The sequence below is a fragment of the Lytechinus variegatus genome, chromosome 9, assembly GCF_018143015.1.
Source record: "Lytechinus variegatus isolate NC3 chromosome 9, Lvar_3.0, whole genome shotgun sequence".
Classification (NCBI taxonomy): Eukaryota; Metazoa; Echinodermata; class Echinoidea; order Temnopleuroida; family Toxopneustidae; genus Lytechinus; species Lytechinus variegatus.
In genome coordinates this window covers 37898100-37912669 of record NC_054748.1, presented here as the reverse complement: position 1 = coordinate 37912669, position 14570 = coordinate 37898100, and the positions used below count along the sequence as shown (strand labels likewise).

At 37.1% G+C, this 14570-nt stretch overlaps 1 protein-coding gene across 1 annotated transcript; it reads left to right on the top strand.

The window, feature by feature from the left end:
• Positions 1-960: 960 nt before the first annotated feature.
• Positions 961-12484, top strand: LOC121420954 (nuclear ubiquitous casein and cyclin-dependent kinase substrate 1-like). The gene is made up of 6 exons (XM_041615513.1): positions 961-1127; positions 6630-6685; positions 7749-7899; positions 8300-8463; positions 8620-9033; positions 11974-12484. The coding sequence occupies exons 1-6, from the start codon at positions 1099-1101 to the stop codon at positions 12087-12089; spliced, it is 930 nt and encodes a 309-aa protein (XP_041471447.1). The 5' UTR covers positions 961-1098; the 3' UTR covers positions 12090-12484.
• Positions 12485-14570: the final 2086 nt, after the last annotated feature.

Genomic DNA, 14570 nt, shown 5'->3' with positions numbered 1-14570 from the left:
TTTCGGTTAATAATTGTAATACAATATTTATATAGCTTTATACCCTAGTCACACTAGAGGCGGAATGAGCCGGAATGCCGTCGGATTGAAAATTCTTGGCACATTCCTGGATGTTCGAAGTGCATTCTAAAAATTCTGACTGCATTCTGAGTGCATTCCAAATATTCGTGTCCATTCTTGTGTCCGGCCCGAATGTTTTTTGCTCAAAACTTTTGAGGTGCATTCGAACTGGAAAAATATCGAACGGCATTTAAAGTGCAATTCAACAGCACTCTGACTGCATTCCAAATATTCTGACGACATTTCAATAACATTCCAAGTATTCTAATCGCATTCGTGGGAGAATAGAATCGCATAATTTAGCACCGCTAGCTGTAATTGCTGCAACGTCAGTCAGCACCGAGGATCGAGTCACTGAGGAACATTAAGGTCATCAAACGGCATTTTTACAACTTTTTAGATCAATTCGAGATCCCTCCCGAATGTGGCTCGAATTTTGAAACATTTTCATTCCGGCTGGTTCTGCTTGATTCTTGCTAATTCCGAAAAAGTGTGTCGGAGGCATTAGCTTCTCCTCCCCCCCCCCCCGCCGGGCTCCTCCCATGTTTCGTTCTGTATGGCTCTCTCTCCCTCTCTATCTAAATCTAAATCTTAATCCAATCTTTCCCCTATCATCTTTATTATCTGTTTGCATATATTATTGAAATTTTACTCTGTAGTAAATGTGATTATGTGAAGACGTTCAAATAAAAATTCTAGGATTTCAAAATAGTATGCCTATCTGTACCTCATTTATTGATTTAAGGTTATTCATATTTTTTTTAATTCTCGCATCGCACGGTCTACTCATATGTAGGATAATTATACATGTAGTTTTGGGTCCCATTAATTTTCGTTTGGCATTTGCCTTGTTTTAAAACCATATTTTACGCGGGGATTTCAAGAAAATTCGAATTTGATCTGAGTGATGGAGTCTCGATGATCAGAGGTGAAGTAAAGTGGCAAGATCTTACAAAATAACCAGATCAGCTTATTCGAATCGGCTGTTTATCCAATCTGAGCCCAAAAGATTGAATTTCATGAAGCATTCATCTTGATATGGCTGACAGTCGCAGATCATCATCAAGGTGAGAGGCTTTGCCTTGCTTGGCTTCGGTCCCACACATAGAAATATCTGTCGTTCATTGTTTGTGAATTAATGATGAGATTGTAGTAGCGATCGCAACGGGTTCGCGTTTAACACATTTCCTATTCTGCCAACACACAAAATGGGCAAAATTCATTGAGCCAGTGTATCAACATTTCAAATCCTTTTTTCATAAAATGTTACGATCTGTTTCTATTATATCTAAACTTCTTATTTATAGTCAATTTACTCACATTTGCATCGCCAAAATGTTGTTTTTAAGGCCGTTTTCGAGAGCACCACCTGTCCGTCGTCACACGATGGAAGTCGCCATTTTGGAAAATATGACTCCAGAACCGGGTTAATCTTGCAAGTTACTTTTACTTGTTGATGCCCTCTAGGGGCATCAAATAACCATGTGTTATGTATCATTAAAATCGGCAGACTTTCTTCTACAAGTTAGTGACGATTTCAGTTCAATGTCGGCAATGTTTTTCGTTACAAAAAGGAGTTTTTTGGACACTTAAGGTAAATCATGTTTCTATTTTCTTACTTCAAAGCCGTATAAACAGAAAATTTCCCAGGGAACAGTCAAATATCAGATATAAATTAATTCTTTGAAGTGTATTTGTATCAGAAAATCTAATTTCGATATATAAGAATGTGTCGCATAGCTGCGCAAGAGGCGAATGCAGGCCCATGTTGTGCCGCCTAGATCGTGATTTTGGTGCCATGGCTGACCGAAAGGAGTGAGTGGGCGTGGTGGCCGTGGGTGTGGTACTTGATGCATGTATGTTATTGTTAAACCCATTGAAATTAGTTGTAGGTGATAAGTTGTGCATTTGATTTCTGCATGAATTATGTGTATTGATGATAAATTAATGATAATTTCAACTTAATATTTCAAGAAAAAAAAACAGGCGGGAATTAAAGCAAGTTTAATTCCAGTCTCGTTTTTTTTTCATGGTGTACAGGCGCAGACCATGCATTGACTGCTGCCTGGTACTGGTATTAAAATGAATAGGTACATGACTATATATTCTGTTGTTTTGTGTCATCATATCAATAAGCTGTCTCATCAATTCACATGATGTACACAATAATGGGTCCCTGTTTTATCATGTTTACTAGGAGGGAGATTATTTTGTAAATGTGATTTTTTTTTTAAATGTAGTAGAAATTCAGATAATGTCAGAGACTTGCTTTTTAACTTTATATATTCCAATATTTTTAATGTTAATATATTCTATAATTCTAAGCAGTGGAGTACATTTCTAGCTACTGTTGCAGCTCCAGCTGTCTGATCTCGCATTCTCAGATCTGCAAACAAAAAGAGACATCATGGTAATTATACAGAATACAGAGTGAACATGGACAAACAGAAAGAAAAAAAAAATTACTTGCAAAACTTAATTTTCTACTTTTGAATGATATAAATCTTACAGATACCAGGAAGTATAGTGGGACATTCATTTTTATTTTCTGATTAAAGTCTGTTGAGGAATGAGACCCCCAAGAGTTGATTAATTTTTTTTAACAACGCAAAGCGTCCCATGCACTTCTCTTGTCTTATTCTAATTTGTTATCTTTCTTCTTGTATACTATATTTTCACAAATAGAAGCTGTTTGAATAAGAAAAATATGAAGGTAACACAGCCATGCTCTACAAGATCACCTCTTGTGTTGCATTTTAGTCAAATTAACTTAGTAACCTACATGAAAAAAAAGTATGGAAGTTTCTTGGATCTACAAGTACCTGTAGATCTGCCACCCAATGGGTACTTGTCTTGGGTGGCAGAAAAGTTCCGCGTATAGCGTCCCTTTAAGAGGCCATATCTTCAGTTATGGTGCTCCAATTGTAATTTGGTCTTCACCATTGAATTTGTCTTGAAAAAACCTTTCAAGTGATGTATAATTTGTCTGTATTTAAAAAAAAATAAAAAATCATGTAATATAGCTAATTGTAGGCTATTTGGCACTCAAGGGTTCAAATCGTCTCGTGTGTGAAGGATTCATATGCACCGGTGCACGCGAATCTTTCACACCCTTTTTACTAAAATAACTATGACTTTACATCGTAGCTAAGCATTATATTTGAGCTAGACACTTACCGAACCATACAGTAGAGGCGCACGGCCAATATTGGAGACTGTCTCCAATGTGGGAAATTATCTCCAATATCAGAGACTTTTGTAAAGAATTTGGGTATCCAATTTCAGAGACAGTCTCCAGTTTTGGAGACTAATTTCCTTTGTTTACATTTGCGGCAAAAGGATTACCTTGGCGGCAAATAAAAATGTGATAAGCAGATTCCTCATGACAAATTTACCCTTTTCACCGTCTACTTTAAAAATTCACCGTCTACTTTTGTTTTGATAAGGATTTTTGTTGTCAATCACACACAAAACAAATGGGCTTCTGACCTCAGTGAGACAAAATTTTGGGTGGAAAAAATCATGCTTTTGTTGGTGTTGTTTCTTTTGTCCTTTTGCAAAGCAAGTCTCCAATGTGGGAGATTGTCTCCCCTATTGGAGAGAGTCTCCCATATTGGCCGTGCGCCTCTACTGCCATATGGATCGTTTGTTGAATTCTCCTTGCTGTTTTTTTAATAAAATAAGAGCATTTTTCGTGATCTTCACGTAGATGCCTCTTGATCAGCGTTGATATCAACTTTTGCCTAAAGAGGGCGCGCGATATTATTTCAAAGTCGGTAGGCACTTAAGAACCAAGTTTGAAAGGATACTCGTAAAATTATGTCACTCTCGCCGATGAATATTCATTAGATCGTGGTCGTGCGTGTTCAATACACACTGATGAGTGCATGCATGCAGAGAGTTTTTATTGAACACGCACGTCCACGATCTAATGATTATTCATCGCGAGATTGACGTAATTTTACGAGTGTCCTTTCAAACTTGGTTCTTAAGTGCCTACCGTACCTTTGTTTACGGTGTTGCAAGCTAGCTGCATTCTAGGCGATCAGCATTATTTTCTTGCTCGTTCAATCCACTTTCATCATCATCTTGTCAAAAGATGGCGTACTTTACCAATAAGTATATACATGAGATGCAACCTGTTGATTTTTGGTACAATTTCCTATTATGCGCTGACGACTTGAATTGAGAATGTTCGATACGAAAAATTGCTTTTCGATTGTTGTTTGCGTACTTTCCACCGCAGTATTAAGGACGGATCGAACGGAGTATCCTGGTTGAGACTGGAGGTAAGCGATAAAAACACTTTTATAAATAATTTCCAATTCATTTAAAAAAAAAGTTAAATCATAAAAACAAATTTCCATTAGTGGAGAAATACTGAAATGTTTGGCGTTTTTCATTCCCTCACATTCGTGTGATGAATGAAAACGTCAAAGTCCACTATGAAACCACATGCGTTGTGCGAGGTTAGTATTACTAACCTCGCATGTTGTGTGAGTGGCTATTTGGAATTTATCCCACTCGTTCAATGCACAGTGTCGTGATATAATGTTGTCTTCATTCATGAAGCTTGGCCTTGGGACTGATTTTCCTCTTGAACCAGCCCTGCCGATCTGTTCTAATTTTGATTTTAGAATAAAATTTAAGGCTTACATTTATGGTGTACGTGGTGTGACCTTAATTCGCGAGTAACCTAATTTTGCGCAGGGTCGAATATCTCAATATCTAATAAATATATTGAAAAAACTAATATTACCAACAGAAAGAGAGACTTAAGAGTACTAAAAGTATGGACATTTTCTTGAAGGTAAGGCCTCAATTTGTGATAATATTGGCAAAACATAGGCAAATTTTATTACTTTTTGCAACCGCTCCGAGAAAATCCGAACTTCTTGGACTTGGCAAGCATCAAGAAATCACCAGTTGGCAAGCAGAGGTATCGAAATAATGAAGTAAAATGTGATACCAACCAAATTTATGGCATTTTAACTTCCATCTGATACAATTTACTTACCTTTATCTGTTTGATTTATTTTCTATAGCTTTACAAAATGATCGTGCGCAAATTAAGGTCACACTTGTTTATAACACTCTTTCAGCCGAGCGCGCACTAGTCGATCATCATGAAATTTTTTAGACCTTTATAATTCCGTCAACCTAATTTGACTTTGACCCCCTGCCTTCCATTGGGTATTTATGATTGTGATTAATTTTGTGTGAACTGAGAATTTTTGGATTGAAAATCAACTTCATGATAATTTTTAAAATGTGCACAAATTATGGTCACCCCATCATATTATATTTAGAATCCAATGTCATGAATCGATTACACATGTGTAGGGTGTGTGATGCCTTGTTCTAAAACTACAGTCTTTATCTGGTGCTCGCTAGCCTATGTAGGATAAAGGTTGCCGGTTGTGTCATAATAGGTGGTTTCAAACCGCCTCGATCACAAGAATCCCTGTTAAATTACGAGAACTTTTTAAGTCTAAAAAATACCCGTTAATTATTCCTGCATTCACACCGCCCCGAAACACATCCTTCGGGATAAGTTCCCGAAGTAACGAGCATGCGCAGTGTGGTCTGATAAGCAGGCAAGGCGGGAGATTCAAAATCACTAGCCCCGGCAGCCACCCACGCCGCCGCGCCCAACGACACGCTGGGCTAAAAGTTCCCGTAATTTGCTTTCACATTGCCAAAATACCTGCGACCTTGGAAAAATCCCCACGAACGTTCTCGTAATCTCGCCAAGTACCTACTATTTAGCGGGTATTTTCTTTCGGGGAAATTACGCGTAGTTTGCTTTCACATTACCAAAATACCTGGTATTTTCTGATCGGGGTAAATTTCCCGATCAGAGAATACCTGGAACTGGCGAACTTCGAGGCGGTCTGAAACCACCTACTGTCTGACATTGGATACTAAAGTGCAGATTTCTACACCAGTTTTGGTGTAGATTTCTACACCAAAATTAATCAATTTTTCCAAAAAGGCAAAAGGTTCTGAATTTAAATCTACAAAGATCTGGCGCCAATTATGATTCAATATGATGCGCCATGTGAAACGCATTTTAAATAAATTAACTGCAAACATATTTTATTCATCCATTAAATTAAACAAAATCTTTGTTTATAAAATGATTTCATATGAAATTGTATACAAATTGATTTAAATGCTTGCTAATAGATTTTATTGTTTATCATACATTTTAGAAATATCCCGCATACAGCGCATCATAAACGATGGGCGACACGAAAGACGGTCCTTGGAAATGGAAAGACCCTTTCTTGCAACCGGCCCCATATTTCTACTTATTGATTTGCTCGAAGAACATGAAGAGCATGCCTCAAATTATCAAAATGAAAACACAACTTTTTCAATTTGAGGCATGTTTTAGCATGAGGCATTTGGCATGTTCTTACATGTGGAGAGATGATTTGTATGTACATGTATACAAGCCATCTCTCCACTTGTTACATTTCTTGTTGAATGTTTCAACCAGCTATTGCTCCCGTTTACGGAAGTTAAAAAAAAACATAAGTTATTTAACTCTTTCATTTTTTCAGAGCCCGAAAAGAGGTGGATTATTCAGCTTATGGTGGAGGAGAGGAAAGTGATGATGGTAAGTTACAGTATTTAACCACTCGACTGCGTAGTACGTAATATTACGTGATTGACCTATCTTCTGTTTGAGACGTCAGCACCGCGCTGTTAATCTACCTAGGATGAAAACAGCGCATGTTATCAAATTTCAGACTATGGTCAGCAGATGGCGCTATTCCACAAAAGTTATCGAAACTTTTGCAGTGATTTATAAATGTTTGTATTCACTTTTCCATAGTGATAGTGTACAGAGCTCTGTTCAAAATGGCGACTCGCAGTGAAGTGAATCGGAAGGATTTTGATGAAACTTTTAGATGATAGGAGTAATAAATTTAGTGAAAGATCTGTGTCAGAAGGGGAGGATGATTTTTCTGGCATTATCGTAATATTGGGAACCACCGTTTACTTCGTACGCAGCGCTTTATTCAGTCACACGCACGGTTCCCTATTTACACCTCTATTCACTTTGTACACAAGTGCGCGTATACAAATCGACGAGTGGTTCCCAAAACCACGATTTGGCCATTTTTCTGTGTGGATATTGGATATAGTGATGAGGAAAGTGATGAGATTATTTACAATTTTTCCCCCAAGCTGCTGTCAGTTGTAGTCCCAAATAGATCTAACTTGTTACAATGTAGTCCCATTCAGTAGCACCAGGGGGGTCAGTGCGCATTACAGCCTATAGCAGTCAAGTGGTTAAGGTAAATTTTACAGTAAAAAATTAGCTACTTGGTCTACAGACTGCATCCACTTTGTTTACATTATGTTTGGTCTTATCCAACAAGCAACCAGGGGACCAACGGCTTGAGGTCCTCTCCGAGGGACCTGGTAATGACGAAAAATGGCTTACCAAAGGGCACCAGCGCACCGCTTGGGAATTAAACCGGGGTCACCGGAATCCGAATCCCCCGCTCTACCAACTGAGCTATCGCGCCTCCCTATGATGACGATGACGACAACAATGATGACGATGATGATTTCAAGAATAATACTAATCTTCTAATGAAAGTGATAATGATAATGATGATGTTTGATTACTTTGATATGACTACCATCATTCCTTTTTTTCATCATTCCAGGTGATTTCACAGAGCCAACTCCACCAGCTGCAAAGAAATTAAAAGAAGATAAGGAGAAAACTAAGAAGACCAAGAGAAAGAGAAGATCTAGAGACATCGATGATGATTATGATGAATTCAAAGAAACCCCAAGAGGGAAAAGGAAAGATAGGTAATTTATCTATTATCCAAGTCCGTTGGAAGCGGATAGGGACGTTAGATCATCCTGTGATATCCACTATACAAGAACTATGTTATCATCATCAGCGGTATAATGATAATATAAGTAGTTTTCAATGTGGAATATAAAGCAAATGATAATCTTTTGGTTTCAGTGTATGAGACAACACGTACAATTTATACAAATTAAGTTTCTTTCATCTACTTCTATTCAGAAATATGGCTACATACATGATATTAAAAAATGTGTCTTACAGAAAAGTGACCTTTGCCCTACAAATAATAAAATTGATTGCCTGTAATATCATGAAATTAAACAGAATGAATAGAAATCTTCATGACTATTCCCGTCGTTGATACTTGTGTAATTACTTTCTGTTTGTATTTGACAGGAAACCAGTTGAAGACCGAATGTTTGACAGAGAGCTGGAGTTAGCGCTGGAGATGTCCAGACAAGATTCAAGTCAAGAGACTAATGATGGGATGGAGAGCGCCCCCAAGAGGAAAGCCAAGGAAGTGAGCGCAATTGTCCATGCAGCACAACCACAATCAACAGGTAATAATGTTCAAAGAAAACTAAAGATATGGGAATATACTTGTAGTAGTAATAGATGAAGAAGCAGTAACTTCACTTGAGAAAAAAAAATTCATTCTTTAAAAAAAAGTTAAAGAAAGTTTTTTTATTCATAGCTTGTTATTTATTTTCAAGCAGATTCTGAAGAACAAGAGAATGATTTACCAGAACCTGACTGGCTTAACAGAGAACAAGAGTCTACAAGATCACCCATCAAGGCTTCACCAACCAAACCTGTGCCTCTCAAGGAATCTCCAGTCAAGACATCACCTCAGCGAAAGCCGAAGGTTCAGAAGTCACCGGTAAAGGCATCCCCCTTGCGTAAGACAAAAGTTCGGAAGTCACCAGTCAAGAAGACTGCTGCGCCGTCCAAACACACACCTTCATCAATCACTATACCTGCCAAACGTACCCCTAGCACCGGTACATTGAAAAGATCGGCCCCACCCTCCAAACCTCTGGTATCGTCAACGCCCAAGAGTAAATCTAGCGTTGCCTTGACGTCACCAAGGACTGTAGCTCTGAAGAGACCAGCACCTAGTCCATCATCAGGTAAACTCCCAAATTCTCCTTCAATTCCCTACCTGATCATGGATTTACTTGTAGCCTAAAGGCCACAGCATACCTCACGGTTAGTCTACGTCCCAATTTTGGAATAAAAACGTTAAGTCTGATGAAAATATTGAGACATGAAGCATTTCAATGAGCAAGGTTCTAAATCATTGAACAGATACTTATGTTGAAATCTGTGACATTGCTACCAATCGTATTAGCATAAAAGCGAATTGAATATCTAGTCGTACTGATGCTGGGACAATCATACGATTGGCTACAATTTGAAACTAATTTGGCCTTTACTCCAAAATAAGGCCTGCAATCATTAAAAATTGTTTTATTGGTACATGTATTCTTTCAGTTACTTTTATTCCTGAAATACAAAGATACTTTTCATTCACATCTTCAGAAAGTACCGGTATTAAAGCAAAATGCGATTTGTTCCAAAATTGAATCGTGGACCAGTCATGAGGTGTGCAGACTCTGCGGCTGCCTCAGCTTTGATCTTTAAATTGGCAACACTGATAATTTTCATCATTGCTGCAATCTTCCTTTCAACATGTTATGGGGAAGGATCAAAACCAGATCAATAAAAAGTTAGAAGTTTGCCAATTAACACTGATTTTTTCAAACTCATTTAATAATTCAAGAGTGTTGATTCAATAAAAATGAGCATGGGGGAAGGCAGGATCAAAACCAGATAAATAAAAAGTTATAAGTTTGCCAATTAACACTGATTTTTTCAAACTCATTTAATAATTCAAGAGTGTTGATTCAATAAAAATGAGCATTGGGGAAGGCAGGGTAAGTTGAGCATAGGGGCAAGTTGAGCCACCACCCCCAGGCTAATAATGAATGAGTCAGACATTGTGGTGGTGTCATGTATTGATGACCCATTGCATAACCCTTAACCCAACCACTTTATTTCCAACTTTAAACAAGAAGTACTTTTTTAGAGGGAAAAATACAAATTTCAGCCAAAAAAGTGAAAAAGGGTGTGAAATAGGTAAGTCCTTTGACCAACACATGTCTTTAAATTATTATAGAAATATGAACAATATTGTTAGTCCAGGCATGGATTCTCATTCTTGTCATAGTTTTTTACATGATGAATGCATAAGAAATGTGTGGATGTGAAAATATCGCAATAAGTTTGGACTGGGGTAATTTAAGCCAAATCAACAAGTTGAGCCATGTTAATTCTTATGGTGATGTATAATAGAATTTTCTTTTTTAATATAAAAAGCCATTGATATGCAGGCAGAAAGGAGCGAATTCACATGACAGTTCTTTTGCTTTTAGAAGATGTTAGTATTTATTGAGAATTAGCAAGTGAAAAGACTTTAAATGAAAAATAGATATCCTGGTTCTTCCCTCATACATTTTGTACATAGTTTTTGTGGTTCAACTTACCCCAGATGGTAGCACAACTTACCCCATATATGGGGCAAGTTGAGCCATTTGACATTGGTTTTTTCAAAGGTCACGATGACTTTCAGTGTGGGGATAGAAAGTTATATATAGGTGAAAAACATTCCCCAAGAATCAAATTTAAAGGGAATGACTGATTGAATCCGATGACCGGGGTAATAATATATCTGTAAAGCGCTTAGAAACGTCGTTCCGATGGATTAAGCGCTATATAAAAGCGGATTATTATTATTATTATTAAGGCAAGGTACTTATTTCTACAATATTACTAGTCATATCAATTCTAACATGCAAAATGCAAAAAGTGCCACAACTTACCCCACCTTCCCCTACAGTCTCAACTAAGAATCTATTTATTGCTTTTGTATCATTTCTTGTTCTCTGCAGCAAAACTTTTCGGCCAATCAGCAAAGTGTAATAGTTAAGTTGTGAATGAAAACATGTGAAATTTATATTATCTTTCATCTCAATGTGTAAAGGCCACCGCGCACCTTACGACTGGCTTGCTAATGAGTGAGGGGAGATGTGACGTCACAGCTCTTGTCAGCTTGAGCGTCACATACCGGTCACAAGGTCGCAAGGAAAATCGGAAGGATTTGACATGTCGAATCCTTATGACTGGATCGCAAGCTCAATCCAACTTCCAGCCAATCAGACAGCAGAGTTGCACCACACATATATGATAACGCGCATGCCAGTAAGAGGCGCACTTTCTCAGTTGCTATGTCAAAAAGCGCATGCGTGAGTCGCAGATCGGATCGCAAGGTGTGCGGTGTCGAGGCTTATGACTACCTTGCGATTCATCTCTCCTCACTCAGTCGCAGACCAGTCGGGTCGTAAGGTGTGTGATGGCCTTAAAGGGTACCTTTAATAATATCACATTGGTTGATTCAGTGTTCAGTTTCAGTTTGACCTATGGATACTGCTGTCCCATGACAATGAAAAACAACTCAATTTTTTTTGCTCTACATTATGGATTGGAGTCACATAGATGTAGCTCTCAAATACTGAAATATCATTTCAAAAGCAAATAAATTTATAAATTTCCACCTAAAAGGAAGACACATTTTCATTATTTATTACGAATCTCATTCCACAAAGTTGCTTTGTCATTGAATGGCAGCATAGTCGATATACAGCTCTAGATTAACACAAATTTTATTGAATCATCTTCTTCCTTTTAAGTGATTTAAGTTTCATACATTTAAGGGATATAAGTTTCATACATTTAAGTTATTTGTTAGATGAATCCAATGACTGGGGTAATAATATGCTGTAATGCACTTTGAGCCATTCTGGGGAAAGCGTTTTATAAAAATTGGCTGCTATTATTTGCATTGTTATTTGTATTATTATGATTAGATGTTTTCCGCACTTGCTGTCCATTCATGAAAGTTGGGTTTGCCTTCTTATTGATGCACATATATCTGCATTTTTTTTCAAATATGAAATTAATATCCTGTTGTTGACAAGAATTGTTTTTGCTTTCTTCTTTCCTACCCATAGCATCTGGGAACAATCCCTTGGGCGGTGTCAAGTTGGTCTCACCAGGCGTTCCGATCCGTCTTGGACTATCAAAGTTTGCACGCATTAAACCACTGCATGGAAACGTCAAAGTATAATGCATTGTGCAAACAGACCCTAGAAATCTAATTTGATATGCATATATACATTGAATGAAGAAGAGTATCTCAAAAGCTTGACTCTCAACGTTTCCACGGATTGAACTGCTTCATGGAAATGCCAAAGTATTACACCTTGTGCGAACAGACCCTAGAAATCTAATTTGACATGCATATGATTATATTCATTGAATGAAGAAGAGTATTTCAAAAGCTTGACTCTCAACGATTCCACGGATTGAACTACTTCATGGAAATGCCAAAGTATTACACCTTGTGCAAACAGACCCTGGAATTTTAATTTGATGCACATTGAATGAAGAAGAGAAACTTGCATGCTCTACTCTCAAAGGATGCACGCATCAAACTTTCGCATGGAGACATCAAATAATAACGGCATGAGGGTGTGAGAACAAGCTGTGGAATGCAGGGCCCTGTTGTACAAAGAGTTACGTTGATCCGATCAATCGTAACTCTATGGAAATCCATTAGTGTCATAATTTTTTCCACACAAAATTTGCACAATGTCCTTTTTATGCAAAGAGAAGCGCAGTGAATTTTCAAGAAAACAATGAATGCATGAATATACATCACAGCTAGAAAATATTTTGAACAAACATGCATAATAGATGTTGACGTTGCTGGCCGTCCATAGTTACAATTGATCGGATCAATCGTAAATCTTTGTACAACAAACAGGGCCCAGATCTGGGGCCCCGTCTTTCAAAGAGTTGCGATTGATCAACTGCAACTATGAAAAGCCAGCAAAGTCAACGTATAAAATGCATGTTTATTTTCAAAAAATTCTAGATATGAATGTATTTCCATAAATTCATTGATTTCTTTACAATTTGGTGTGATCTCCTTTGTTTATTAAGGACATTTTGCAGATTTCCTGTAGAAAAATTAAGACACTTATGGGTTTCTATAGAGTTACAATTGATTGGATCAATTGTAACTCTTTGTCGGGGCCATGTTGTTCATCGAGTGCAAAAGACACACATACATGTACATGTACATTATGGAACATCAAAGTTCGCACACATTTTTATCTCTTCATGAAGATGTCAAATTATAGTGCCATGTAAGAATGAAACCTGGAATTTCAACTTGATGGACGTTGAATGCAACAGAGGAACTAGCAGGCAGGACTCTTATAAGTAGTTTGCATGCCTTAAATCAATACATGATGGAATCATCAATGCTTTAATAAGGTATTTCGAACATTAAATGCAAACTCAATCTGTATTTCAATAAAAATTTTGACCATGCAAACATCCATATTTAAAGTGTACATAGTGTACAGATAGAAGTGTGAAGTTCTTGTATGTAAATATATATATCTATTTTATATAATGTACCAGTATTGTTATTGTATTGTGTATGGGACCTGTTTGTGAGGTGATGGGTTGTTGAGATTCTAAACAACTATTAGAAATTGGAAATGAAATGTGGATCAAAAACAAAGGTCTTGATAGATTTACTTTGTAGAGGATTTGTCTTCAAAATTGTGAGTAAAAAATTATTCTGCATGATGGAATGATTTATCTTTAATACTTGGGGCATACAATCTCAGTGGCCATACCAACATCTGTGTTAATTGGGTAAATTGGCAATTGGTCTACACTTGTTTGGTTTACGTTCCGTTGGGTTTCATCCAATTCTAGTTTAACAGGCTATACCCATTTTGTCTAATACCTACTTGGTCTGACCATCACTAGTATACAGTGCGTCCCACAAAAAACGAAACCGACATTTATCGATGATTTATCATAACTTAATCACGAATACAATAGACAAATTACCTACCATTGTAAAGCTTAGAATCTCCTCTTTCATCTGAAATTACTTAGATTAGTTCTCATTCATGCATGAGTGAGCAAAAACAATTTGAAAACGGGATACCAAAAAGTCATTTGGCAGGCTGTATCTGGGTTTCAAAAAGGAAACCACATTTTTAAAAAGTTCAATATCTGCTCTTTAATGTGATACCTCAATTACAGAAAATGGTCAAGAAATAACAAAGTTCTGGTTATTTGAAATAAGGCTTGAATTTCAATAATTTCATAAAATGAAGAGGTTCTCTAGGCTAGCGTTCAAACTCACTTGACACCTCGCTTTGTTGACGATCAGCCATGCATTAAGTCTTTTGTTCACCATGCGATAGCTTCTGTGGGAAACTGGTGAAAACACATTTATTCAATGAAATTATGTAAATATAAGCCCTATTTCAAATAACCAGAACTTTGTTATTTCTTGACCATTTTCCGTAATTGAGGTATCAAATTAAAGAGCAGATATTAAACTTTTTAACAATGTGGTTTTCTTTTTGAAACCCAGATACCCCCGCCAAATGACTTTTTGGTATCCTTTCTTCAAATTGTTTTAGCTCACTCATGCATGAATCAAATGAGGAATAATCTAAGTAATATCAGATCAAAGAAGAGATTCTAAGCTTTACAATGGTAGGCCATTTGTCTA